Source organism: Pleurodeles waltl, chromosome 12, assembly GCF_031143425.1.
Source record: "Pleurodeles waltl isolate 20211129_DDA chromosome 12, aPleWal1.hap1.20221129, whole genome shotgun sequence".
NCBI lineage: Eukaryota > Metazoa > Chordata > Amphibia > Caudata > Salamandridae > Pleurodeles > Pleurodeles waltl.
Window position 1 is genome coordinate 98450075 of NC_090451.1, and position 27779 is coordinate 98477853.

General features: G+C 46.6%; 1 protein-coding gene across 1 annotated transcript; it reads right to left on the bottom strand.

Annotated features, from left to right (window-relative positions):
- Positions 1-1760: 1760 nt before the first annotated feature.
- On the bottom strand, positions 1761-27773 carry ANGPTL4 (angiopoietin like 4). The gene is made up of 7 exons (XM_069216614.1): positions 27115-27773; positions 24608-24718; positions 23634-23742; positions 6033-6149; positions 5836-5931; positions 4422-4697; positions 1761-3059 (listed from the first exon to the last, which is right to left on the bottom strand). Exons 1-7 carry the CDS (start codon positions 27610-27612, stop codon positions 2884-2886), a joined length of 1383 nt encoding a protein of 460 aa, XP_069072715.1. The 5' UTR covers positions 27613-27773; the 3' UTR covers positions 1761-2883.
- Between the last annotated feature and the right edge of the window lie 6 nt (positions 27774-27779).

The window sequence follows — 27779 nt, forward strand, 5'->3', positions numbered from 1 at the left end:
AGTCCAGTGACTCTTCAGTCCAAGTTTGGTGGAGGTAAGTCCTTGCCTCCCCACGCTAGACTGCATTGCTGGGTACCGCATGATTTGCAGCTGCTCCGGCTCCTGTGCACTCTTCCAGGATTTCCTTCGTGCACAGCCAAGCCTGGGTCCCCGACACTCTAACCTGCAGTGCACAACCTTCTGAGTTGTCCTCCGGCGTCGTGGGACTCCCTTTTGTGACTTCAGGTGGACTCCAGTTCACTTTTCTTTTAAGTGCCAGTTCAGGTACTTCTAAGGGTGCTGCCTACTTCTGTGAGGGCTCCGTACGTTGCTGGGTGCCCCCTCTGTCTCCTCATCCAAGTGGCAACATCCTGGTCCCTCCTGGGCCACAGCAGCATCCAAAAATCCTAACCGCGACCCTTGCAGCTATCAAGGCTTGTTTGCGGTCTTTCTGCGTGAGAGCACCTCTGCAAGCTTCAGCGTGACGTGGGACATCCATCCTCCAAAGGGGAAGTTGTTAGTCCTCTTCTTTCTTGCAGAACTCCAGCTTCTTCTAACAGGTGGCAGCTTCCTTGCACCCTCAGCTGGCATTTCCTGGGCTCCTGCCCACTCTCGACACTGTCGCGACTATTGGACTTGGTCCCCTTGTCTTACAGGTACTCAGGTCCGGAAATCCACTGTTGTTGCATTGCTGGTGTTTGTTCTGTCTGCAGAATCCCCCTATCACGACTTCTGTGCTCTCTAGGGGTAGTAGGTGCACTTTACACCTACCTTTCAGGGTCTTGGGGTGGGCTATTTTTCTAACCCTCACTGTTTTCTTACAGTCCCAGCAACCCTCTACAAGCTCACATAGGTTTGGGGTCCATTTGTGGTTCGCATTCCAATTTTGGAGTATATGGTTTGTGTTGACCCTATACCTATGTGCTCCTATTGCAATCTATTGTAACTTTACACTGTTTGCATTACTTTTCTTGCTATTACCTGCATAATTTTGGTTTGTGTACATATATCTTATGTATATAGCTTATCCTCATACTGAGGGTACTCACTGAGATACTTTGGCATATTGTCATAAAAATAAAGTACCTTTATTTTTAGTTCTTCTGTGTATTGTGTTTTCTTATGATACTGTGCATATGACACCAGTGGTATAGTAGGAGCTTTACATGTCTCCTAGTTCAGCCTAAGCTGCTTTTCCATAGCTACCTTCTATCAGCCTAAGCTGCTAGAAACACCTCTTCTACACTAATAAGGGATAACTGGACCTGGCACAAGGTGTAAGTACCTCTGGTACCCACTACAAGCCAGGCCAGCCTCCTACAATAAGCACATCTAGTAAGCAGAGCTTTAAAGCATGTACCTTCCCCTATATGCACCTTGATGGTATATATCTACAAGATATGTAGTTAGGAATAGTAAACCTATACCCACCTTTACGATATCTTGGTAGTCAAAAGTTGGGCTACGTTCTGTTTAGTAACAGATATGTATGTCCCCGATATTTATGCATACAAGCATCTTGGGATGATACATTTGCTGTTCTGTTATCTGAATAATGGGTCAGCTCTTCCATCATAGGTTTCGTCCTTGCTGCTGAGTTAAAACAAGTCATAATGAGAGATGGTGTTACTCGGTAAGCTTCAGACTCATGAGATCCCAAACTTTTTCTACCTCTTTCCAGTTGCTTGCGTCTATTCAAATTAAGTTAAAATAATTCCAACAGCAAATCCACTAGGTACTTCGTAAATCTGACAGATGTGTAGACAACACAGAAAACAGGCAACTTTTAAATGTGTTATTTATTAAAACGATGTTAAGAGACTAGTGGACTCGTACAAAACAGAAAAGAGCCCTGAACAACGGAGACTCCATTTAACAGGTAAACAAGCATTTATAAATTACAAAAACATTTATTACAAGATTTAAATATGGGAACAAATTAAACAGTAAAAGTTAATTACAGAGACATTGTACTCTACAAATGACTATTTACAAACCGTATGCAGCTGACAAAAGCTATCACACTACAGTCAATATGACCGAAATAGGGAGAGCTGCTGTGCGGCAGCAGAAGACCCTCGCTCTTCTCCCTCGTGATTGCAGGGAGCCGTTGCATAGCCTCACTCATCGTCGACTGCCCACTCTGAGCATCTTTGGGATTTAGTTGTAGTCTGGGATATCGAGAAACCAGATTATTGTGGCCTAACATCAAACACCAAAATATCGAGGTGAGAACTATATATAAACTAGTATATATGTACTATTCTTAATTCCACGTCTATGTTCTTTGACTATACATATATATATATATATATACATATATCTCCCAAGTGTCTGTGGAAGCTAAGAAATCGTATAACCTCAGAACCAATCATTGTTTTCAGTGCAGAAATGTAACGAGTGGTTTACAAAATAAACTGTGCTAATGTGAAAAGAAATATGTAAAACAGAAAAAGATGCACAAACTCTTCATTCAAAAACCTGTGGCAGTAGCAATAGTTAGAAGCGTCGGTGGCACCAGTCTTCCAAATTAAAAATAAAATAAAAACTAAAAATCGACCCAGCTGACGTGTAACAGTGGTTATCACTTGTGCGCCTGATGTCGCTAGGGTAAAGAGAGTCTGCGCTCTTTACTTCATCACCTAAAGCTATGGTGGGGTCCCCTGCACCAGAAGAGCCCAGCCTTGCATTGCTCTGTGCGTAGAGTTTAACAAAGTTCAGAATTCAGGAGTCCTCACTATTTGACTGGAAAGTTTGCTTTCTACTCTCTAGACCTCCTGCAAAATGTCTTTCCAGGTTGTAAACACCACATTGTTGAGTCCCATGGTGTCCTTTTGGATAATGTGGCATCCCACCTGCAATTGCGACACAAAAGCCGAAATCACACAAATTGTTCATTTAGGGTTATGCCACCATATCTGAGGGCCGTATTTTTATGCTGGTGGATTTCAGAGGGTAATATCTCCCTTTCCAAGTCTTCCAGAAGATGCCCTGCTTCCTCTCGTGCCGCTGGCGAGGGATGGAGCGAAAATATCTGCCGTTGAGATTAGCAGGACCACAGGAACTGAACCACCAGCCACCTGCAACACAGACCACAAGATGGTGTAAGATGATGAATTATCACTAAGTGGCTGTAAAACATTCTGGAAAGTAGTGAATTTGTATGTGCTCGTGTCCATTATAAACCTGGTGAACTACCAAACATTCGCAAAAAACAAAATCCCAGAATAGAGAAGCAAATAAACTGGGATTTAAACATTTCCTATCCCAGCAAGAAGCACCATATCCTTCAAACTGTGCCCCTTGTTTGTACTGCTATACACGTCCAGATCTATTGGTACATTTTATATTGATCGTTGTTTATTTTTTGTATTGTTGATATTTGTAGGAGGCTAAACCAGTTTTACAAAAATCCTGAAACTATACCTGTCACTTCTGACAAAATGAGACACAAGGAAGAAGCCGAAGCTGTCCGACCTTGTGCTGAGGGGTGCACGCTGTACCATCAAGGGGTAGATATTGACTGGAGCATCCCAGCTACTGCTCCACCTATGAGCAGAGATAATCTACAGAGAGCAGGAAGGCATAGCGCCGAATACACACCACTTTAGGAAAAGAGGCACGAGACACCAGTTTTCAAGAGTGCCAAACTCACTATGAAGGTGACACAAGAGTGATATTAATCTATAGTAAAAAGAATTTGGAAAAACTGAATTAGCACTATGCTTACATGTAAATTACTCTCTGCTCAAATTTGCATTTTTTACATTTCTGTAACTAGGACACTTAGCAATGGTTTTGCAACTGGAATATTATGAACTGAAATGTTGCTACATCTAGTTTCAAGGCTCAGAATAGTATCTTGTTCTTCTCAAAATTTTGAACTGTGGATGTTGGCGGAGTCCCATGATGCCCTGATGTAAAAACATTAATTTTTACACCTAAAAGGATGCACAGTGGACCTGCATTGAAGAGATACTGACACTTCTCAAGGAGGCTGAAGAATTGAAGGGAATATCAATACTGTGGTATTGTAACCATGTAGTTAGCCTATGGATAATGAAAACAAACCAAATACAATTCTGGTACTGGGCAGCAAAGTAAAAGGACAAGCATTTTTAGTTCACTAGTACTTCTTAAAACTACACATTATGCTACCAGGATGGAGAGTGAGGATTTCTGAATTTGTGAAATGTTAAGAGCAAATATAATCTCTTTCAGACTCAGTTTATCTTTTGATTTTACATGTGGAGACATACAATAGAATAGGGAGACTGACTTTTAACAAGCATAAGCTCTACTGAAAACAAGGCTATACCAATTACCCAAGAAATACTATTATGCCTCTGAATCCTGTTCAACCTCTTTATTCAAACCATATGTAACTTCAAGTGATGTGGCTCTCATTCATCCACTGCAGAAACCGGTCCCTCGGTGCTCACCTGATAGGTGCTTAGCACAATTAAGATCTGGTTTCAGGTCCTGATCACGGTCTCGGGTCGAGAATAGAAGTGGTCGGACATCTCCGATTGCATTTTCTAGGTCTCCTGAAACTACGCCATGGACCTGCAGTTCATAACCAGAGTCTGGTCCTCCCAGGCTGAAGAGTAGCTCAATGGACTTTGTGGTCTCCTCCCAGTCATGGAGTTCAACATGCATGATGTGCCGCCCGTGCCTGGCGATGTCGTAGACCTTCTGCAAGCCAAGCCAGAATTCACCTGAAAAACAGAACGCAACACAAGGTGAGTACCTAGGTTCTATGGACTGTAGCGAGGGAAAGGCTTTTCGGACATTTCTTAAAAGCGACACATGAACAGTTTTGAAACACATTCCTGAAGCACAGGTCACTGAACACATGGCCTGTCTCACTCTAACTTTTTATGCATTATGATGCACGGTCATAAATCTTTAACGAGTAGCCCCAACTTTAGATCTGTAGCTAGAGGTAAACTGGTTGCCCGTAATCAGCAGAAGATTTTGGGCTTGGGCTGAGTCATCCCAATATGAAGAGAGTCAGACTTGTGCTAGCAGACCAAGCACTATGCCTTTAGCTGTGAAGGCAGTTAAGAAATTCTCTGGATCGACCCGGAAAGCAGTAAAATGTAAAATATAGATATCTTTATTAGAAATGCAAATCAAGGAAGATAACTAACACCTCCATGCTCACAACACAAGTGGTAAATGTACAATAAGCAAATCACATCAAGCAAACAATATTACAGAAAAAATAACATCAGTGTATGCACTGACAGATACTATCAATGCCTTGTTTGGCAGTATCCCAGAATTCCTTTCCTTGTTTTGCATAATTTATAAAAACTATACGTTTTTTAAGAATTAGTTTAGCTGTACAATATATGGCCTTATGTGCAGACTAGCTACACACGTGTGACATGCTTAAACAAAAGTGGCATATGTGCCAGGAGTTGCTCTATTCTCGGCCGGCGTGAATGCTACTTGAGTCAGCACCCTAAGTCAGCAAGGAGCTGACCTACTCTAGGATCACTGAATGAACAAAAAAGAGCGTTTTTACAAGGAAAAACAATAATATTCTTTTCGGGTGAGATTTCACTGTGAAATGGATTAAAGAATTGGACGATTCACTAAGTGTCTAACAATGTATGAACTAAACACTAATATTTGGGCAAACATTTTTGGTACTTGATGGTGCATGCCCTTTTCCATCAAATAATTCCTATAAATCATACTGAGAAGAAAAGGGAAACAAGTATTGTCCGTGGTCCCAAACTTGAGCAAGACTGTTTGTTCTTGGACAATTTACTTATCCCTCTGGTTCTAAACCCCTTTTCCCCAAACTGGAAACTTAGAAATAAGTAGATGCATGCGGGTACGTACCAGTGAGATTCCCAAATCCATTGTTATAAGCTTCCCAAACGCGGTCAAAGTCTTCAGAGCCATCAAATCGCCTCTGGATCACGGTCCAGCCTGCATCTGGGGGGGGCAGAAAGGTACAGTGAGTTCATTGTCTCAGCATCATGCAGCCTTCAGGATGCTCCGTTTGGAGATGGCTGAGCGATGTTTAAGGCACTGACCTGCTGTTATTTCACAGAACACTTGAATGGGCTCTGAAGATCCCCGAGGCAGGATGTAGAAGGTGCCACTCGTCTCCTTCCCTTCTAGGAAGAGCTGTTGGCAGTCAGTCGGAAAGTCTGCGGAAAGAACACCATGATGACTACCGAGTTTTTCTCAGAAGTGTGTTGACCACCCACAAGCACATGAAATTTAAGTGTTGGACAGTACAGCGAGATGCCAACACAAGCCCCAGAGGGCAAGTTCCAAGCCAGATCTAACACGCTTGTAATACAGATTTGGATACCAAGGGAGAGAATAAGAGCTCGCGAATGTAGTCATGGAGTATCCTGAAAGTCACCAGGCCTGGGTCCAACCCTTGTGTTCATACGCGCCGCACCCCTGAAAGCAGAAAGCGGATCTCGGACACTTTGTTATATTCTAAGTTCTAGATCTTGTGTCTATTACACAAAGACAAGCACAATTTAATGTCGGGAGTCACTTTCATTTATTTGTGGTTGTTGTGGGGGCACAAGGCCGAGCCACTTTACAGTGTTTTTAGTGATTGCTCGCTGTATCTACGTGTGAAAAAGGTCATGTATTTCCATTTAAAACTTCTGATGCCGCAAGCTTACTGAAACTTAAAATGAAAACTCTTTGAATTAACAGTAGCTTGGTAATTTAACAGACTGACAAATATCAGATTCGTGGGGTGAATGCCCGGGAGTGCTTTGCACCAGTGTCACCAAACGTGGTGATTGGAGTAAATTTATCTGAAAGCAAATTCAAAGCAGAACAGCAATGTTTTGGAATCCTATCATAGGAAATGCAGCAAAAGCCTGCTAACGACGCACCGCTGGAGGGGTGAACTAGTGATCTTACCCAGACTCCGACATATAGCCAACATGTATCACTTAGGGCCATATGTACGAACACATTTTCCCATAGACACAGAATGGGTAAAACCCTTTGCTACATCTGACCCTTAGTGCATTGTGCAGTACTGCTGCTCTATGTGAGATCGGGGATGCGCACATCGTGGGGTCTTGTACGGTTGAACTGGGCTGCGCCTGGTGCCCCATGAAACCTGTGATTAGTGCAGTCTTTGCGCGGCGCTTGCTTGTGGCCAACACGAGCTGTCTGTCTGTGTACAGACAGCTACGTGGCCATGAACAGAAAATCAATCATTATTTTGCAGAACCTTGGACTTCGGTCCAAATGTTTGTGCCAACACGACAGTGCGGGTTGTACAGCTAAAGTGCAGCTCCGCGCCTCCAACAAACATTCCTTCGAAGCACACTGTTGCGAAACCCGAGTCCAGGAATGTGCCAAGGGGCGTCAGCTAACTTGAACCTACTTCACAATGGCTCACCCCAGCTGCAAATATGTGTGAAGGCAAACAGATCCCCCACGCTGCAGGCCCAGAGAATGTGTGAGTGTAAACAGTTCACTTCACAACTGCGCGTTCAATACTACCGCGTGTGCTTACAAACTCTAGAGATTGGAATCTGTGGTATAGTACTGAACCACTATTTCGCCACCTACAGTCTGCTCCAACGAATGTGGCTTTAGAATGTCAACTTAGCGTCCTAGAAACATGTAAAATTGTGAGTAAGCTTGTGTGCCATTTGTTCTAAAACAGAGATCAACAGAATCATTTTGTGCCAGGATGAAAGGTGTTTCTGCACGGTGTCTAAAGTTTTTTTTTACATTATTCCCAGGGAACCAGATATTTTTGCACGCTGTTTCAGTTCCATTTAAATGTGCGTGTTAAAAATAATTACAAAATTTTGAGACAGTTTTATGAGTGTTAATATGCCACTTTTCACACTTTGCACTGGAAATCGGTATTAGTTAAAAGCAAAAAGCGAAAGCCCAATTTGTGCTCAGCTGGTGGTGGGCGCCAAAGCTGAAATTAGCACAAGTCCCTTGTCTATCCTTTTTAGCTCTCTTGTTTTAGTTCAACCCACAGGAACTGACAGTTTTTGGGCGTGTGATACTTATGCACGAGACACACCAGACAGTTGTACTTTGTCATGTCTTCTTCAAAAAGACAATTTCAACCTTTCAACCAGCCTTGTTATCCTCCTTGAACAAAGTCTACTGAAACTCTGCTCAACATGAAAGTTAAAATCAAATTTGCAAATGGCTTCAAGTTCTCTTAACCTGAAATATTTCAGAGTCCAGGGTTCCTGGTTTACGAAACGTTTTTGTACTTGGAGATCCGTGGACATTGGCTCCTCCAAGCTGAACTTGTGACCGCATTAAATCGGCAGACAAGACATTATCTGTAATTCGCAAGTTCGGGATTTGGTGCTAAGAAAATATGAATTTCCAATGAAACGGGTAAAACAGTGGCCAAAAAGTCTTGACTTTACAGGTTTTCAGTGACATTTCAATAGCTCTTTGCATCAAAATGGTATACCTACCCCAAGGGGCGCAAATACTAGAACAAGTTCTTAAATTTAGTGTGAAAAATGTATTGCCAATTCTTGTCTTCTGAAGGTGCCGGAGAAAGGATTTTTGCCAGAACCTGACTGCTTGGGACGGTGGTTTGCGCATCTCCTTTCACGTGTTTACTGATTTCTGCTTTCTTTCAGGTTCTTGGCATCACTGCATATTTGTAGTTGACTTGTGTGTACACTGCAGGAGTTTTATCTGGAGCAGAAGTTCCAGGTGACCCTCAGAGGGAGGGCGCCAAGCGAAGGCTGGGAGCCAGAATCCATGTTGGCAGAACTAAGCCTGGGCGCCAAATGTCAACAGTCTAGGCTTGGGTCAGGTCAATGGAAATGAAAATGTCACTTACCCAGTGTACATCTGTTCGTGGCATTAGTCGCTGCAGATTCACATGTTTAGCACAGTCCGCTGCCTGGTGTTGGGCTCGGAGTATTACAAGTTGTTTTTCTTCGAAGAAGTCTTTCTTGGTCACGGGACCGAAGGACTCCTCCCTCTTCGGCTCCATTGCGCATGGGCGTCGACTCCATCTTAGATTGTTTTCCCCGCAGAGGGTGAGGCTGGAGTTGTTTGCTATAAATAGTGCCCATGCAATGGAGTGAATACGTATGTACATAAAAAGTTTATAATAATTATTTACAAATGTACAAATGTTTAAGATTTAAGATATACTTCTAAACGGCTACAGGCTTCCCGGGGAGGCGGGAGGGCACATGTGAATCTGCAGCGACTAATGCCACGAACAGATGTACACTGGGTAAGTGACATTTTCAGTTCGATGGCATATGTTGCTGCAGATACACATGTTTAGCATAGACTATAAAGCAGTTACCTCCCCTAAAAGCGGTGGTTTAGCCTGTAGGAGTTGAAGTAGTTTGGAATAATGTTCTTAGTACAGCTTGGCCTACTGTAGCTTGTTGTGCATTTAGTACATCTACACAGTAGTGTTTAGTAAATGTATGAGGCGTAGACCATGTTGCTGCCTTACATATTTCGCTCATAGGAATGTTTCCTAGAAAGGCCATTGTAGCACCTTTCTTTCTGGTTGAGTGTGCCTTTGGTGTAATAGGCAATTCTCTCTTGGCTTTAAGATAGCATGTTTGAATACATCTGACTATCCATCTAGCAATGCCTTGTTTAGAGATTGGATTTCCTATGTGTGGTTTTTGAAAAGCTATGAACAGTTGTTTTGTTTTCCTGATTAGCTTTGTTCTGTCAATGTAGTACATTAGTGCTCTTTTGATGTCTAATGTATGTAGTGCCCTTTCAGCCACGGAATCTGGCTGTGGGAAGAACAGTGGTAATTCTACTGTTTGATTTAAATGGAATGGTGAGATTACTTTTGGTAGAAATTTTGGATTTGTTCTTAGAACTATTTTATTTTTGTGTATTTGAATAAATGGTTCTTGTATGGTAAATGCCTGTATTTCACTTACTCTTCTGAGGGATGTGATTGCAATGAGAAATGCGACTTTCCACGTTAGATATTGCATTTCACAGGAATGCATGGGTTCAAAAGGTGGACCCATGAGTCTTGTTAAGACGATGTTAAGGTTCCATGAAGGAACTGGTGGTGTTCTTGGTGGTATAATTATTTTTAGCCCTTCCATGAATGCTTTAATAACTGGTATTCTAAATAGAGACGATGAATGAGTAGTTTGTAGGTAAGCAGATATTGCTGCGAGGTGTATTTTTATAGATGAAAAAGTGAGGTTTGCTTTTTGCAAATGTAGTAAGTATCCCACTATGTCCTTTGTAGAGGCATGCAATGGTTGGATTTGATTGGTATGGCAGTAGCAAACAAATCTTTTCCACTTAGATGCATAGCAGTGTCTAGTGGAAGCTTTTCTAGCTTGTCTTATGACCTCCATACATTCTTGTGTGAGGTCTAAGTGTCCGAATTCTAGGATTTCAGGAGCCAAATTGCTAGATTCAATGATGCTGGGTTTGGATGCCTGATCTGTTGTTTGTGTTGTGTTAACAGATCTGGTCTGTTGGGTAGTTTGACATGCGGTACTAGTGAAAGGTCTAGTAGAGTTGTATACCAAGGTTGTCTTGCCCATGTGGGTGCTATCAGTATGAGTTTGAGTTGGTTTTGACTCAATTTGTTTACTAGATATGGAAGGAGAGGGAGAGGGGGAAAAGCGTATGCAAATATCCCTGACCAACTCATCCATAGAGCATTGCCTTGTGATTCGCGGTGTGGGTACCTGGATGCGAAGTTTTGGCATTTTGCGTTTTCTTTTGTTGCGAACAAATCTATCTGGGGTGTTCCCCAAATTTGAAAGTAATTGTTCAGAACTTGGGGGTGAATTTCCCATTCGTGGACTTGTTGGTGATCTCGCGAAAGGTTGTCTGCTAGTTGGTTTTGGATCCCTGGAATAAATTGTGCTATTAGGCGAATGTGGTTGTGAATCGCCCATTGCCATATTTTTTGTGTTAGGAGACACAATTGTGTTGAGTGTGTTCCTCCTTGTTTGTTTCAATAATACATTGTTGTCATGTTGTCTGTTTTGACAAGAATGTATTTGTGTGTTATTATGGGTTGAAAGGCTTTTAACGCTAGAAATACTGCTAACAGTTCTAGGTAATTTATATGAAATTTTGTTTGGTGTACGTCCCATTGTCCTTGAATGCTGTGGTGATTGAGGTGTGCTCCCCACCCTGTCATGGAAGCATCTGTTGTTATAACGTATTGAGGCACTGGGTCCTGAAATGTCCGCCCTTTGTTTAAATTGTTGCTGTTCCACCATAGAAGCGAGAGGTATGTTTGGCGGTCTACCAACACCAGATCTAGAAGTTGACCCTGTGCTTGTGACCATTGTGATGCTAGGCACTGTTGTAAGGGTCGCATGTGTAGTCTTGCGTTTGGGACAATGGCTATGCATGATGACATCATGCCTAGAAGTTTTAGTACAAATTTTGCTGTATCTTTTGGTTTGGAAACATAGCACTTATTACCTTGTGGAATGCTTGAACTCTTTGTGGACTTGGAGTGGCAATTCCTTTTGATGTGTTGATGGTTGCCCCTAGATATTGTTGTGTCTGACACGGTTCGAGGTGTGACTTTGTATAGTTGATGGAGAAACCCAGTTTGTGAAGGGTTTGTATGACATATGTGGTGTTGTTTGTGCACTTTTTTACTGTGTTGGTCTTGATTAGCCAATCGTCTAGGTAAGGAAACACATGTATTTGTTGTCTCCTGATATGTGCTGCTACTACTGCTAGACATTTTGTGAATACTCTTGGTGCAGTTGTTATTCCGAATGGCAACACCTTGAATTGGTAATGTATTCCTTTGAATACGAACCTTAGGTACTTTCTGTGAGAAGGGTGTATCGGTATATGAAAGTACGCATCTTTTAGGTCTAATGTGGTCATGTAATCTTGCTGTTTGAGCAGTGGAATGATGTCTTGTAGTGTGACCATGTGAAAGTGGTCCGATATGATGTAGGTATTTAGTGTCCTGAGATCTAATATTGGTCTTAATGTTTTGTCTTTTTTTGGAATTAGAAAGTACAGGGAGTAAACTCCTGTGTTTTTTTGTTGTACTGGTACTAACTCTATTGCATCCTTTTGCAGTAGTGCTTGAACTTCTAGTCCTAAAAGTTCTAAATGTTGTGGTGACATTTTGCGTGTTTTTGGAGGGATGTTTGGTGGGAATTTGTGGAATTCTATGCAATAGCCATGTTGGATTATTGCTAGTACCCAATTGTCTGTTGTAATCTGCTGCCAAGATTGGTAGAATTGGCTTAGTCTTCCCCCCACTGGTGTTGAGTGAAGGGGTTGTGTGACTTGAAAGTCACTGTTTAGGTGGAGGTGTTTTTGGAGTCTGGAATCTTCCCCTACTCCTTGGGAATTGACCCCCTTTATATCCCCTGAAACCTCCCCTTTGGAATGAACCCTGATATGGTGTGGTTCTTGTTTGTTGGTTGGTGGTGTCTGTGGGTTGGCCACAAAACCCCCCTCTAAATGGAGTTTTTCTAAAAGAGCCTCTGCTCTGCGGGGAGTAGAGTGCGCCCATGGCTTTGGCCGTGTCTGTGTCCTTTTTAAGTTTTTCAATGGCTGTGTCCACTTCAGGGCCAAAAAGTTGTTTCTCGTTGAAGGGCATATTAAGGACAGCCTGCTGGATTTCAGGTTTGAACCCTGAAGTGCGGAGCCAAGCGTGTCTCCTTATGGTGACAGCAGTGTTGACTGTTCTCGCTGCAGTATCGGCTGCGTCCATTGAAAAGCGGATTTGATTGTTTGAGATCGTTTGTCCCTCTTCAACTATTTGCTGCGCCCTTTTTTGGTATTCCTGGGGAAGATGGTCTATGAGAAGTTGCATCTCATCCCAGTGTGCGCGGTCATATCGGGCTAGCAGCGCTTGAGAATTTGCGATGCGCCACTGGTTGGATGCCTGTGATGCTACTCTTTTTCCTGTCGCATCAAATTTTCTGCTTTCTTTGTCCGGAGGTGGGGCGTCACCAGATGTATGGGAATTTGCTCTTTTGCGAGCTGCCCCTACTACTACGGAGTCAGGTGGTAACTGCGAAGTAATAAACACTGGGTCTCTGGGTGGTGGTTTGTATTTCTTATCCACCCTTGGGGTGATGGCTCTTGATTTTACGGGCTCCTCACAAATTTGTTTTGCGTGCCGTAACATCCCTGGTAGCATTGGGAGACATTGATATTGGCTATGTGTAGCCGAGAGGGTGTTAAATAAAAAATCATCCTCTATAGGATCGGAATGCAGTTGGACATTGTGGAATTCTGCTGCCCTAGCCACCAGTTGCGAGTATGAGGTACTGTCCTCTGGCGGTGACGGCTTTGTGGGGTATGAATCGGGATCATTGTCCGGCACTGGGGTGTCGTATAGGTCCCAAGCGTCTTGATCCTGATTATCTTGACTTACAGTAGTTTGCGCTGGTGAGTGCATTTGTGGCGGAGTTTGTGCCGGCGATGCCTGTTGTGGTGGAGAGGGCGGAGGCGTGACTTTTTTAACCACTTTGGCTTGTGGTTGTGCGTCATCCTTGAGAAATCCGATCCTTCTTTTTCTCATTATTGGGGGAAGAGTTGATATCTTCCCTGTGTCTTGTTGGATGTACAGTCTCTTTTGTGTGTAGTCTGATTCTACACTTTGGAGCTCTTGTCCAAATCTGTGCATCTGGCCACTTATCCCTTGTTCCTCTGTGTAGGAAGGAGGTGTGGAACTTTTCGGCGCTGAGAGAGAATCTTTTTTCGGCTTCGGTACAGACTGAATTTTTGTGGCTTTCGGCAGTGTGTCTCGGTGCCGATGTTTTTCGGTGCCGGCATCTTGTTTTTGCTTCTCGGAGCCGCTATCTCGGCTCCGAGGTTGCTCCATGGCGGTCCCTCGACCGGAGTCGGGTGTCTTCGCTATGGGCGTGCCCTTTTTCGGCGCCTTCGACGGGTCGCCTGTTTTATGGGTTGAGCCATGGCCTGTTGGCAGTGGCGTCCCCTGGGCTTTTGTTTTTTCGATGGTCTTTATTTTCGACGTCTTACTCACTGTTTGTTGTTGTTGTTCGACGTCGGAGTCTCCGAATTCTGAGTCCGGAACCGAGAATGTTTCCTCTTCGTCGTCGAAACGTTGTTTTGTCGGCGTGGACGCCATTTGTAGACGCCTGGCTCTTCGGTCCCGGAGTGTTTTTCTGGACCGGAAGGCTCGACAGGCCTCACAGGTATCCTCCTTGTGCTTGGGGGACAAGCACAAGTTACAGACCAAGTGCTGATCTGTATAAGGATACTTACTGTGACATTTTGGGCATAAACGGAACGGGGTCCGTTCCATCGGCTTCGATGTCGCACGCGGTCGGGCCGACCAGGCCCCGATGGGGGATCGAAGCTACCCCAAAGTCTTCCGATGATCGGTGTTGATGTACCTAACTATCCCGATACCGAACGGAACAATACCGACGCTTTCTTCCGAGATTCTGACTAACTTTCCGAACCGAAACACGGAGCGAAAAGGAATACCTCCGAACCCGACAGCGGAAAAAAAAACAATCTAAGATGGAGTCGACGCCCATGCGCAATGGAGCCGAAGAGGGAGGAGTCCTTCGGTCCCGTGACCAAAAAAGACTTCTTCGAAGAAAAACAACTTGTAATACTCCGAGCCCAACACCAGGCAGCGGACTGTGCTAAACATGTGTATCTGCAGCAACATATGCCATCGAACACATGTTTTCTGTTTCCTAGTGTGCAGTTAGGCCTAGTTCCCATCTATTTGTTACTTAACCTGTGGTGCGCTTTACGTTACAACCTCGTCAGTAGCCTGGTTTAGTGCACAGCACCATGCAGGACGCACCAACTCACCAGGTAAAGAATGCGTAGGAGTGACAAGCACAAGACTGAGTTCCATCTTCAACATATGGCGGAGACTGTCTAAGGTGTGAATCTTATTAAACCAAGTATTAGAACCAACAAAAAAGAACGACGAAGAAACAGCAGGAAAGTGACGAGGTGCAGCAAAGTCAGTACATGGTGACACAAAAGTCTTAGTGAGCGTATGTGAGCTTGCAAGCTCTTTCACTATAGTGAACTGGATGCAATAGGGATGGGGTCATTACAGGCATGCACAGGATGGGTTGGAAAAGTGAGGCATGGTCAATGCATAAAAAAAAAAAAATCTAATGGTCAGCTTCTTCATTTCACCTTAACTGGTGCCTAAGGTGTTGGGCAAACTTCAAAAGACGAAAATATATCTCCATCAGTGAATTATGGCTGTAGGATGACCACCTCATCCCAGGTCGTTATGGCTACTGTCGCCAGCCCAAAACTTTTCATCTACAATAACTGCTTTCTTGTGTGCTAGTTTTAATTAGTAACAATAGTAACATAAGACAACATCCAGGATGCATTAGGTTGTTGTCCGAAAGTCCAGGACTGTCACTGCAAACAGCGTCTGATGACTTAGACGTGGTGGTATCCGCTCTGCATCCAGGGAACTCACACCGCACCCATCGTCCTTAGGATGTCACAAATCACGCCTTACTGTTGACGGCACAGTGCACCCAGTAGTTATGCCAAAATCACACTTTATTTCAAAGTTGGATGGGTGAGATGGGCATTGAGCGTGGGCCAGTGCCTCAGGGTAACCAAGTCTTCGCCAGTCCCTGCCAGAGCACAGTAATGTGGCACCATCATCATGGATACTTCCCTGCCATGCTGTCAAACTGAGGCTGGGGCCAGGTGTTGCTGTGGCCCGTAGGGCATTTTCGCCTCAGCCACTTGCCTCGTGTGGTCGGCGTGACCCACAAGCAGTGTCGCCCCCCTCAGCCAGGCCATTACTGTCAGGCCATGGTGGGTGTGGGGAGGGTGGGAGTTTGCAGGGATCCGCAGGAGGGCATTCTCACCTAATCTTGCGGAGGCGGGAGGGGGCACGAGAAATAGCCTCGCTAGGGGCATGGTGTTGTAACCTCAGTCCCAGTGACTTTTAGGCATTGGAGGATGGGTGGGCTGTGTTTGCGTAGATCTAGCTGCAAGGCCACCTTACCTTCACCAGAGGAACAAAATCATAGGGTGTAGCATGCTTGTCAACGCTGCCGATGTAGGACCTCAATTTCCTGTGATTCTGGACAACTCACTTAGGGCCATATGTACGAACACATTTTCCCATTGACACAGAATGGTAAAAACCCTTTGTTACATTTGGCCCTTAATCTTACTCCCTAACATAAAAAAAAGAGTTTGATCTTGTGCAGTGTAATTGGTTCTCATGTAAATCGCTTCAATGCCCTTCGGCCGAGTTCCCTCTATCTACAACTACAAAAAATCATGAAAATTTGTGAATGTGGGCCATTTTTTTTTTTTGTGTGCCTGGGCCTAATTTTGTCCCTAATCCGACCCTGCACACAAAGTAGCGTGCGACCTGTGAGTGACTATCATTAGTGCAGCATGTGCAGGGGCACCGGCTCCCAAGACATGAGGCCCACTGTACCGCATTTATTCCCACCACCATCTTTAGGACTCCGGTCAGTCGAGCCACTGACTCTGGTCATCTCACCTGCCTTCAAGACGCAGGCCACAGGTGACCAATCGGTCCCCGGCTCTACCTAGTTCTCAAAAGAAAGCAAGTAGAATGAGTGACTCCCTCAATGCACTCCTTGCCGTCCAGAAAAGTTAATTCGATTTGAGACTGACTCGCTCGGCCAGTCTCACAGAGGTAGGTAACCCTAACATACGACAGAGCCAGCCACAGCCCCACTGAATTTTAAAATGTAGGACTAGCACGGGACTGAGTGAGGCGCTGTGGCGGGTGCTCCTTGGAGAGGCACTCCTCAAGTGTCCGGCAGGGTTCGCACCTACCCTGCCTTCCTCAGGCATCACCTTAACCTTTCAGTGGCAAGCTGACGGGGTGGCCAGACCGGCCTCTACCCTACCAGTGTTACTGAAGCCACTGGCCCGGGTCCCGCCCCTTCTGCAGTTTAAAATGACCCACCATTTTCAGTAAGTTTTGGGTGGGGTCTCCGGAAACAGTTGAATTTTTGTAAAGCTTGGGTATCACTAGGGCTGCATACCTTAGGATTCCAACGAGTGTTTCGTTGCAGTTCTGCTTTAGGGCAGAATTAAAATTAATTAAAAGTATTTTTAAGGCTTAGTCTCCTACAGTTCTGGGCAAGAAACACATAAAAATGAAAAACTGCTGAATAAATAGGACTTTTAAGCGTGAAGCGAATACTGACTGCACTCATGCAGACTCAAGATGGCGCCGTAGATCGGTTTTCTTCGGCCGGACTCGGCACTTGCCTGCACTTCACACAGGGAAGATGGAAAGAGAAAAGCGGATTTAAAGGAGCTTTTAGCTTCAGGAGGTAACCTCGGGTCCCGTGCTCCTCCCGAGGCCCTGCTGTGCCCCAGAGGGAAACAAATTCCGTCGTAAAAAGAAACAAAGTAGAAAAAACACAGACCATGACTCGGGAGGAAAACATGAACTTTCCCCCAGATCGGCGAGGCGCTCTAGGTCCCCTTCACAACGCAAAGGCTCCTTTGTGGACAGAAGCCCTACCGAGGGCCCGGAGCTCCCGACTCCTCAGAGCAAGAACACCCCCTACTAGTCAAATCTACAGATCAATGCACTCTACGCCAGGGGTCTTCAAACGTATCACTGCAGCGCCCCTCAGTGGAGAAAAATCATAGGGGCCCCCCTCCGAATTCTTCACGTGTATTCTATTAAATTGGCAACCCTCAAATATGTATAGACTTTTTTAAACATTGCAGTTAAGTTCTGTTACTGTTTTAAAAATGCAAATAGATGATGCCAACTTACTACTCTGGTCAGGCAGGCCTTACTAACGTGTAAAAGTATACACAGTGTGACATTGGGGGTGGGGGTTTTGGAGAGTATTTGGAGTCCCTTCCATTTTTAAACATACTGCCAGCTTGGTTCTAAATGACAAAACATATTGGGGACGGCCCACTACAAGCCTTACTGCTGCTCATTTGAATCCGCTTAAAACAAAGACCTGTTTTCAGCATAATGCTTCTTTTGGCCATAGCTTGGCGCCCCCTTCCCCCAGGATCATTTGAGGATCCTTAGGGGGGCCCGCCCCCAGTTTAAAGACCCCTACTCTCCGCTGAGTCTAGAGCACTCAGTGGAGTACAAATCTGTCTCTCTAAACTACCGAGCCTAGTGATGCCCTATACAGAGCCACCTCTCTTAAGTACCCTAGATCAGTGGGTCCCAAACTGTGGTCCTGGGACCCCCTGGGGGTCCGCAAAGCCTTCTCAGGGGGTCCGCGAGAGCCTAGAAAATAAAAACATATAACAAATATTGACAAATTAGGTCCCCAGCTTCCAGTAATGACTCAGGCAGGGGTCCCTGGATTCCAATGATGATTCAGTGGGGGTCCCTGGGTTCCATTAATGTTAAAGTGGGGGTCCACAGAAATCAAAAGGTTGGGAACCACTGCCCTAGATGTAAATGGACGCACCACAGAGCCTAGGGACACCCTTGCCTCTGAGTGCTGAATATGGATGCTGCCTATCTCCAGGGCAGACTCCAGAGCCACCTCTTACTTGCTGATCCTACAAAGGCCCTCTCTGTGTGAGGAGTCCAGCACCGGCCCCTACCAACCTAACTCTCAATCTTCCTCTCTTATCTACCAAGGGCTGGATTGAGAACTCGTGGACGGACGGAGTCTAGAGCAGCACCCACTCACGCCTAGAGCCACCTTGCCTCCGAGACGTTTTAAGGCCAATTGCCCGGGGCCATCACCTCCCAAGGACACCCCTGGGAAAGTAAACCTTCTATTTATCTAGCTTGCCTCAGTCCATTTCAATTTGTCAGCTTCCCCCTCTGCCTACCTCTACCCCGGAGTATCTCTCACATTACCCAGTGGAATCTTGAGGGGTTTGGGGGACCCAGGATAGACCTATTTCAATTATTTGTGTGTGAACCCTGTTTTTAAAGTCTGTTTGGCATCAGGCGAGCTTTAATTGGCAAAAAATGGGCAGTACATTTATAAACAGTGAGGGGGGCAAACATCCTTAAAACGTCACTGCCTTGCCTCAGTGCGCATTCTGCGGGCTCTAGAGCCTGCTCCTACCAATGCGAGCATTAAACAGCCTTTCTTCAGTGCTGAACCCAGAATTCATACACTTAAAGCTGTGCGAGGCTCGGGAGCAGCCAGAAGTATCCGCCTTTAGTTTGCGTCTAGCGCCTCCTTTTCTCTCTGCGCATCCAGGAGCTGTATCCAGTTCAGTATGCCGAGCCTATAGCCCTCTGATTCGCAGGCTTACATCAGCCTCCGTGGTCTTACATCAGCCGGGCCCCGCAGTGCTGCACCGAGCCTCTCGATGGAAGTAGGGGAAAGGTTGCGGGTGTGTGGGAAGTCTGAGGAGGGCAGAGGGAGGCGGGAGGGAGGGGTAAGTCTTAACGCCATCTGAGCTCACTAATCCAAACAGGGCTCTGACTGTCTAAAAAAAATTCACCTTTCACCCACTTTTCTGAAAAAAACAATCCCCTCCAGGGTGGGGGGAAAACAAAAGACTTTTTTTTAAGTATTTCTCTGCGAGTCAGCCCTGAACTTTCACCCAGTTGGCTGGTCCCTCACTGAGGCTGTACCAGTCCCAGGAAATAATTGGAAACATTCAGTGCCTTGGAACAGCTCTTCACGCCCTGGGGTTCATAGTGCTGAGGTGGCGCTGACTTTAACTAGGCGCTTACCTGGGCACCCGCTCACTGTGACGCATGCAGCGGTGTTCTTGGGACTCATCATGCGACACATGTATACTGATGGGGCCAGTGCAGCTCTAGAAGTCAGCACATGTATGGTGGAGAAGCGAGATGCCTTTGAATGTGACACCCGAACTAGTGACACGTCAGTGGATGACTCTTTCCTGTTGACATGTGTCACAGTAAATCCTTCACTTTGGTTCTGTGGCACAAGGGGACATGACCAGAGCACTAGCAGTGTAACATGCCTATTGGGAGTCGTGGTTCTGGTCATACGACATGTGTAGTAACGTGCACCACTGAGGGATGTTCATCTGATGACATATGGCAGTACCTGTGGCTGGACTGAGCGGTCATGTTTCCCCAAGGGTGAAATGGGTTCCTGTTTAATGTGACACACGTGGTGGCAGCGGGGGTTCACCAGGTCACAGATGATGTTTACCATGGTGCTTGTCCAGTGTAAAATGCGAAAGTCGTGACTGGAGTGCTGGCCATGTAATAGTGCACATTGGTGAAATGCGTGCTTTTCCGCGACACGGTTCCTGGTGAAAGCAGCGCTTGCTCTTTGCGGGAGGCCTAGTTGCTGCTGACAGCATATGTTGTGGTTTACCAGAGCATCAGTAATTTGTGCACCCCTGTAAATTACCTGGTTTACTGTCAAGTGGTTTTATGTCTGGACTAGGGTGTTGTATGTTGTAACTTGACAGCGCCTGTATTACCGTGCACTAATGCAATTCGGGCTTTAATAACGAAAGACACACTTACAAAGTGTTCAAAGACTCTAAAAAAATTAAAATCTAGTAAGTTTTGTTTCTCTCTGAGACGCGTTTCAAGGAAAAATAACTAAGCCAATGCACCTCACTTCCCAGGGGCGCCTTGTTTCATTCCTGAGCGTGAGGGAATAATTGTCACATAAATTATCACAACTCCTTTTTAATTAGAATCCGATCACAGCTCCTTTTTCAGCTCCTTTTTAATTGGAACCTGATTACTGCCCACCTTGCACTGTTTTCCTATGATTAAAGATGACTCAGTTGTTATTGACTTTAAAGGAAACGTACACTGGTTAAATTTCGTCAACCACTAATCTAGAAATTAATCCAGTTTGGCAAGGAGGATTTCATCCAACAAGATTGTTAAAAAAGTCAAAGAACTTCGATAATGAAAAATTAGAATCAAGACAAAACACCCCCATTGCTTGCACCCAAATTCCAGTGACAAAAATGCAAGGATTTGTAGAGGAGTCATCCTATGTTCGAGATAATACAAGTCTACTTGGACTATCACACGCACTGAAGGAAGGTTTGCATTTTTTTAAATTTGGAAAGCCCGACCTTCTGGGGGTCCGGTTTTCTGATGCCTCCATTCAGGTTATGAGGCTGTATTTAGCTTATTTTTTACCTTTATCTGGGCGGGGGGAGGAGGGGTAACCTAGTCCCCAAGGTGACTCTGGCACGGAGTTCCCACTTGCAGTAAAATTGATTTACTTTTGAACCCCTTGTAAAGAGCAAACAACTTCCACCCTACACGAAGTTTCTATATGAAAAAATGCCCCCTTATTTGGGACCCAAACCCATGAAAAGATGTGTGTGTGACTGAATGATCTTTGTAAATGACAGAAACATATTTCTTCTTCTATAAAGTCCTTAATGTCAGTCTTCTGAATCTGGCTTATAAAAATTATCCAATGCAGCTCAAAGATCTCTTCCAGAATATTACCATACAATCGGTGATATATCTTTAAAGGACAGTAGCGTTCTCCGTCCTTGTCCACACTGCTGACCATTTTTCCTTCTATAGCCACCCATCTGTTTATGGCACTGAATACCACTTTCCTCTGCCCGCTCTTAATTCACCTCACTCCCTCATGCATCTTCTACAGATCCTGTTCTCTACCAGCCCATGCCCATCACCTCCTCACACCTACGCCTCTGACTACCTGGTCTCCTCTTACTCCTCCCACCAACCCACCTTCCATTTCCATCTCTCATCACTTCACCTCATCTTCCGCTGCCATCACATCGCCTGATCTCGATGTTACCTCAACTGAAACTACATCACCTCATCTCGCAACACGCTACATCTTCCGGGACCTCACGTCCACGAGCACTGTAGCAGGAGCGGAATCGACACTGACAGACCCGTCACACACACTACGTGGTTGGGCGGTGCTGCAGCACCTTGTGGTTGGGAGATCCCCAACATCCATAGAAGCAGTAACTTTAAAGAGCGGGGCCAGTGCCATTCCACAAACAGGAAGTGCTGTAACACTCAATGAGGAGCAGCGACACCTAGAGGACAGTAGCAGCAACACACAATGGGACGGAAGAACAGTGGCACCCTGTGGACATGAGGAGCAATGACACCCCCATGTCTGTCTATCACAGAGACACCCACTGGTAGCTTCTGATAATGCTGTGCACGTGGACAGTGGCACCCAATGTGTAACCAGGAACCAGCGGCAGGGATAGTAATGCGATGGTCCGTAGAAACCCAAACAGATGCTCTGCAGTTATCTTCACCTTAAGGGCCACAGATGTTTTCCACATTCAGGAAAGGTTACACCATAGATGTGCACTTACTGGTGCACGAAAGATCAATGTCACTGGTGTAAGGGACAACTAAATAAAGATGGGGCTGGAGATACTTGACAGAGGTTTAAAGTTTCCTCAACCTCTATGGGCCGCAAGTGTAGTTTATACCAAAGTTATGTAACACAGTAAAAAGAGTATGGTTAGTGGGTGCTGTGTCAAATGGTAAGAGAAAAAGTCCGAATAATAGATGCAGAAAGCCCCACCCCCCTTACTTCATTGATGTCACGCTCGAAGGACTTGCATGGAAGTTATTTCCTTGAATGGGTTCCCGTCAGCACACAATAAGGTTGTGGCCGGGCCACGTACCGCGGTGAGTAAGACTTCACCTCTCCCCTAGTTGGCGCACATCCAGGGTGTACAGTGCGCAGGGACACTCCGGCCTCGCACTGGAAGTGATTTACCCGCTCCATGGAGCAGGCCCTGGAGCTCTTCAACTTTCACCCACTTGGCTCCGGGCCCACTGAAGGCCTGCGTACAAAGCAGCTATTGTGTGGTCACGGCAGCCCTGCCCATGTACTTGACTCCCGCCTACACCATCCTGTGAGGGTCCATCCAGAAAGCTACCCAGAAATGATAATACTGTTTAATGCATTCCCCCATCCCATCAAATCACATCGCTCAATGCTTTCCATAGAGTTCTAGATCCCCTATTCAATCTCAAAGTGGCTTCTTTCAATTAAAAGTTTGAGTGTACAGATTAGACAGGGATGGTGCAGGTGTGGCACCCAAATTAAAAGCATTCACTGATTTATTTTCTCAGCCAAACAATTTTTCACTAGAATACGTTCATTGGTGACATGGCTGCTCTTGTCTTCTAAAGCAATATGAGAAAAGTGAGAAGAGATAAGGCACAGTTTGCAACACGGCAGAGATGGCACATAGGGTCAGGTATCTCTGGTGCAAGTGGGGGTGGGGTGAAGCATCGATTTGGATCTTTTTTTTAATGAAAGATTTCCTGCAGGTTTAACATGTGTCATGAATTCCACATGAGACTAGTGTTTAACTGCAGCATCCCCCATCAGCCCAGGAGGGGGGTTACCAGTTGTATGATAGGACACCTAACTTCTGCTCAACAGATCATTAGAAGCTCAAGTGTTTGAGGTGGATTTTGCCACATGGGCACTGCTCAAGCTGTATGTTTGTTTTTCGATTTAAAAGTACTGGAAGTTCAAGCATGGCTCAAAAAATAGCATTAACATTCAAATAAAATGTCACTGCGCTCCATGAGAAACCAACACTTCTGTGTTGGAGCCGAAGTATTGGAATGTACCAGGAAGGTACCATTAAAACACATCTTATTGTCAGACACTGTAAATGTACATATTTGCATTTTATGGGTAGATCTGAAGCATTATTCGAGAACAGACATTCTGTGCTGTCATGCACAGCCTCGCGGTACTCACTCAAAGTTTCGGCTGCTACATTGCTGGCGTTCTGCCTTTCAGAAACATCTTTGGCCTTCTTCCTGAGGACCGACCTCCATTTTGGGCTCACGGTCTTGTTGTCTTGAATCTGGAATGAAAGTGATATGTTGGACAATGGAAATATGACTCTGTAACAACACTAACAATTGCAGAACAGCGTTTCATGCGTCACGGGGCTCGGACGCTAGATCCATTTGAACACCTAGGGGTGTCTCAGCAGTTTCTTTAGGACATCAAGTTAAGCAATGAGAAGATCTGGGGCCACTTTGCTACATGCATCCTAGAATTTGACATCATTATTAAGTACTTTATGATGCTCCTTACACAGTTCGAAGGAGCTGAAGTTTGGCATTTACCTCGAAGATTGAGGTCAATGGTGTCTTATATCCAATACTTCTATTCCTCCAGACCTCATGTTTGCAGTCATGTTTTCTTATTTGGTTTGCACCAAAGTCTTTGTTTGTGCTCAAAAGAAGCTCCTGACGGCACCTTGTCCCTATTCAGTCCTGAAGCCCAGCCAATAGAGTCCACTCAGACTGGCAGTAGCACTTGTACAAGGCTATGGTAGGTCTCTGCACCCAGCAATGACCGGCACTCACACTCAGGGCTCGCACTTAACCATAGTCCACCCTCGCACACAGCCATGGTCATCACTTGCACACTCCCATGGGCTGCACCAGTGCCCAGCCCATGCCAAAGACTCCCACACCCTCTGGATCCTGCTGCCACCCACACTCTGCACTGCAGTGTCATTCTCCCCAGCTCAGCACTCGCACCATGGCCTGTGCTCGCGCCCAGTCCCTGGTCAGAGGATGCGCTCTGCCACTGGCATCTTCTTGCACACAGACCTAAGTCACTGGCCCGTGCTCGAATCCAGGCACTGCCTGCAACTACCCCTCTCCCGCGCTCGCGCCCACCAACCACGCAGGCCGCTGCGAGTCCCAAACACTCACTTTGCTTTGCAGGCTCTTAATCTGCAGGTTCTGTTTGTCCAGCTTGTACTGCTGCAGCTTAATCTTCTCCATTAGCTCGTCGATGCGCTTGTTCTGAGCATCCATTAGAGACTGCAGTGGGGAATAAAAATAATATTGAGAGATTAAGAGAAAGTCCCACGGTTTATCCTCTGAACTGTAAAAGAGATTATTATGATGCGGTCCCGGGGCAACTCTGCCTCTCCTATAGGCCAAATTACCCAGGGTCACGTAATGGTTTACTGAGACTAGTGCCTTCATAAAACAAATGTAAGCGCAATGGTGACAGGGCTTTGAGAGACGGGGGCATTATACAGCACAAGGACAGGAACAGTTCTTCAGAGACTAAGGCGACCATTATTTATATTGCGGTTTTTTTCAAAATCTAGAATGGGGATGGCGGTTTGAACAAAGGGTTGTAGGCGCTATAAAAACATTGCAAAATCAGTAGAACACAATGATACGAGGCTACACTCTGCAGACCTGATATACCACACACGCTTCTTCCTCAGGCAACATTGGGACCATCGGAGTCTTTCTGGAGACAGCCTCGTGCGCCTGAGCGGTCCGGGCTGGAAGTTATGTGTGCATCCCTATCTATCCCTCGCCCGGCCCGTCACACCCCCCGGGTACACCATCAAACAGCCGGCCGCCTGCGGGGTCGGGTGTGTCTCCTGACCCCAGCTTCCGGCCGCCGCGTCCAGGCCCCAGGCACGTACGGCACGCCGGAGGCGTCACTGCGCGGCCTGTGCCAGGCCCCGAGCGGGCTGGAGAGGGACCAGCTCCCTCCGGTACTGTACTTACAGTGAGGCCAGCTGAGGGCTACTCCAGGCCACCCCCGCGCGGGGCTCACCCACCATCACCAGTTCACCTCCTTGCAGCCAGGCGTGGCATCACTCTGCGGGAGGCGCCATGCACCCTCCACCAACAGGTGGAGACTCCCCGCGGCCAGGGCAGCAGCTCTCCGCCGGTGGATCTCTGGGGGATACTCTAGTCTGCACCACTGTGAGGGACTCAACATCACCGTAGGAGCCCCCATGTAGTCACAGGCGGGACCAACAAGGTACGTCGCCCCAGCAGCGTGGCAAGGATGCCGTGGACCCTGGTGCACGCGTTGAAGTGGGTAGTAAAATACAGCAACTGTCCGGCTTCAATGGGCCACGGTGCAACTGCACCTGCTGCACCAATGGTAGCTGCCCCCCTGCCTCGTGCAACCACCGGGCGATGGCCTCTTGCCTATGTCCCATTAACCTACTTTCAAAAGGCTGCTGTTCTCTCGGAACACCCTGCTGCAATCCCATCTCACAGTTGCGCTCGCTGCTGTCTGGTGTTAAATCTATGAGGCACAGCTGTGACATCTGTAGATTTTCTAAAACCTTTGCACCAACCCTGCCACCTTTACATTGTAACATGAACTTCGAGGGTGGCCCGTGGCCCTTATCGATAAATCTATAAATGCCTCGCTGCTGCAACCCACCCCCCCAACCCCCAGCTCCCTACCTCTTCTAAGCCTCCTGCAAGTATAACGTCAAAATATGACCAACATCTTACACTCCTGGTATTCTGTGTCCATTACATACATTTATGTACACATAAGAATTTCACCTACACCACCCTTTCGCCTCGCACGTGTTTAAAGTCCTCCGCAAGCAAAACACAAGTGATCTGAGCATCTCACCATATACTTAACATTTTCTATGCGCACAGGTGTTCTAACCCACTAAATACAAGCCACACCAGCGCGCGCGCGCACAGGTGTGCTAAGGCTCCCTTGCTACACTGCTCATACCCATATATGACACGAGCCGTAAGTCTCGCACTGGTCACCGCAAATCTGTTCAATGTTCTCTGGACTGGTGTTCCAAAGCCCCAAATGTCATTGTTAATCACCCCCTGGCGATGCAATACACGAGTCATCTATGTCCCTGGCTGTCCTACAACCTTACCACGCATCACAAGGTTCTCTAAAGCGCTTACTTATATCATTACCCGCAAACATATTACAAGTACCGTATCCCACCAAACGTTACACTGGAGTTCCATGCCTTCGGGTGTTAATAGTCTCCTAACATGCACCCAGGAGATCTTGTCTTGAGTCACAGGGGTGTAAGTCGTAACACACCACTTCACTTTCCCATTCACGCAGCACGGATGTCCTAAACCCCTTACCGTGACCCTCACGGGACATCTATACCACTCGTAACACTGTTTGTGTTCCATGTCATCAGGTACGTAAAACCCCTCCTCAATATCAGAAATCAAACACGTGTTGGACGCTGTTACCATACACCGCAGGTACTAGCTGACAGGGGTATTTCATACCCATTAACAAATACTAATGTCGAAGGTGTTTTGCGCCCGTAACGTTAGAGGTATCCCATGACCCCAGGTCCTTCACATCCCTCCCTGTCCCAACACCATCTACCACACAGGTGTTCTAGTACCCTCCATCACCACGCACCACAGGTGTCCCGCGCCCAGCCCCTCACCTGCACCATGCCCAGGTTGGCATCTCCCTCCGCGCGCCCCGGCCGCTCCAGGTGCTGCACGCGCTCCTCGATGCTCTCCACCTTGCGGTCCAGGCGCGCGGCGCCGCGGATCAACTCCAGCAGCGCGCCCTGCAGGCTGCGCGTGCCGTTCTGCAGGTCTTCCTGGCGGCCCTCGAGCTCCTGCACGCGCCCGCTCAGCGCCTCGGTCTCGCGCTCCGACTGCCGGGCTCCGCGCCCCAGCTCAGCCAGGCTGAGGTTCTGCGCAATGAGCCGGCCGCCCAGCTCGCGCAGCTGGCCCTTGGTGCGGTCCACGTGCTCCTTCAGCCCGTGGCCCAGCTGCAGCAGGCCGTGGGCGACCACATTCATCTCGTCCCACGAGGCCACCTGCACCTTGCGATCCTTGCCGGAAGAAGACTTGCGCTCGGACGCGAAGGCTCCGGCCTCGCCCGCCAGCAGGGCGGCGCAGAGCGCCAGGGCAGCCAGAGGTGCAGACTGCATGGTGGGGTGGTCCAAGTATGACACTGCGTTAGCGCCGAACACGCGTCCGTGCAAGTGAGGGCTCTGCTCGATGCCTGGCGCTTGTGCACTGGAAAGAGTGAGGAATAGTGGTGCTCAGCTCCAGGAACTCGCGCTCAGTAGAGATAAGGTGTTTGCTTTTCAGCCTG

Excerpts from the sequence above, each read along its gene's own strand:
- ANGPTL4 (XM_069216614.1), bottom strand. The coding sequence starts at position 27,612 with ATGCAGTCTGCACCTCTGGCTGCCCTGGCGCTCTGCGCCGCCCTGCTG. Across the intron at positions 24,719-27,114 it reads CCAACCTGGGCATGGTGCAG|TCTCTAATGGATGCTCAGAA; the intron begins GTGAGGGGCTGG and ends TCCCCACTGCAG. Across the intron at positions 23,743-24,607 it reads TTAAGAGCCTGCAAAGCAAA|ATTCAAGACAACAAGACCGT; the intron begins GTGAGTGTTTGG and ends CTTTCATTCCAG.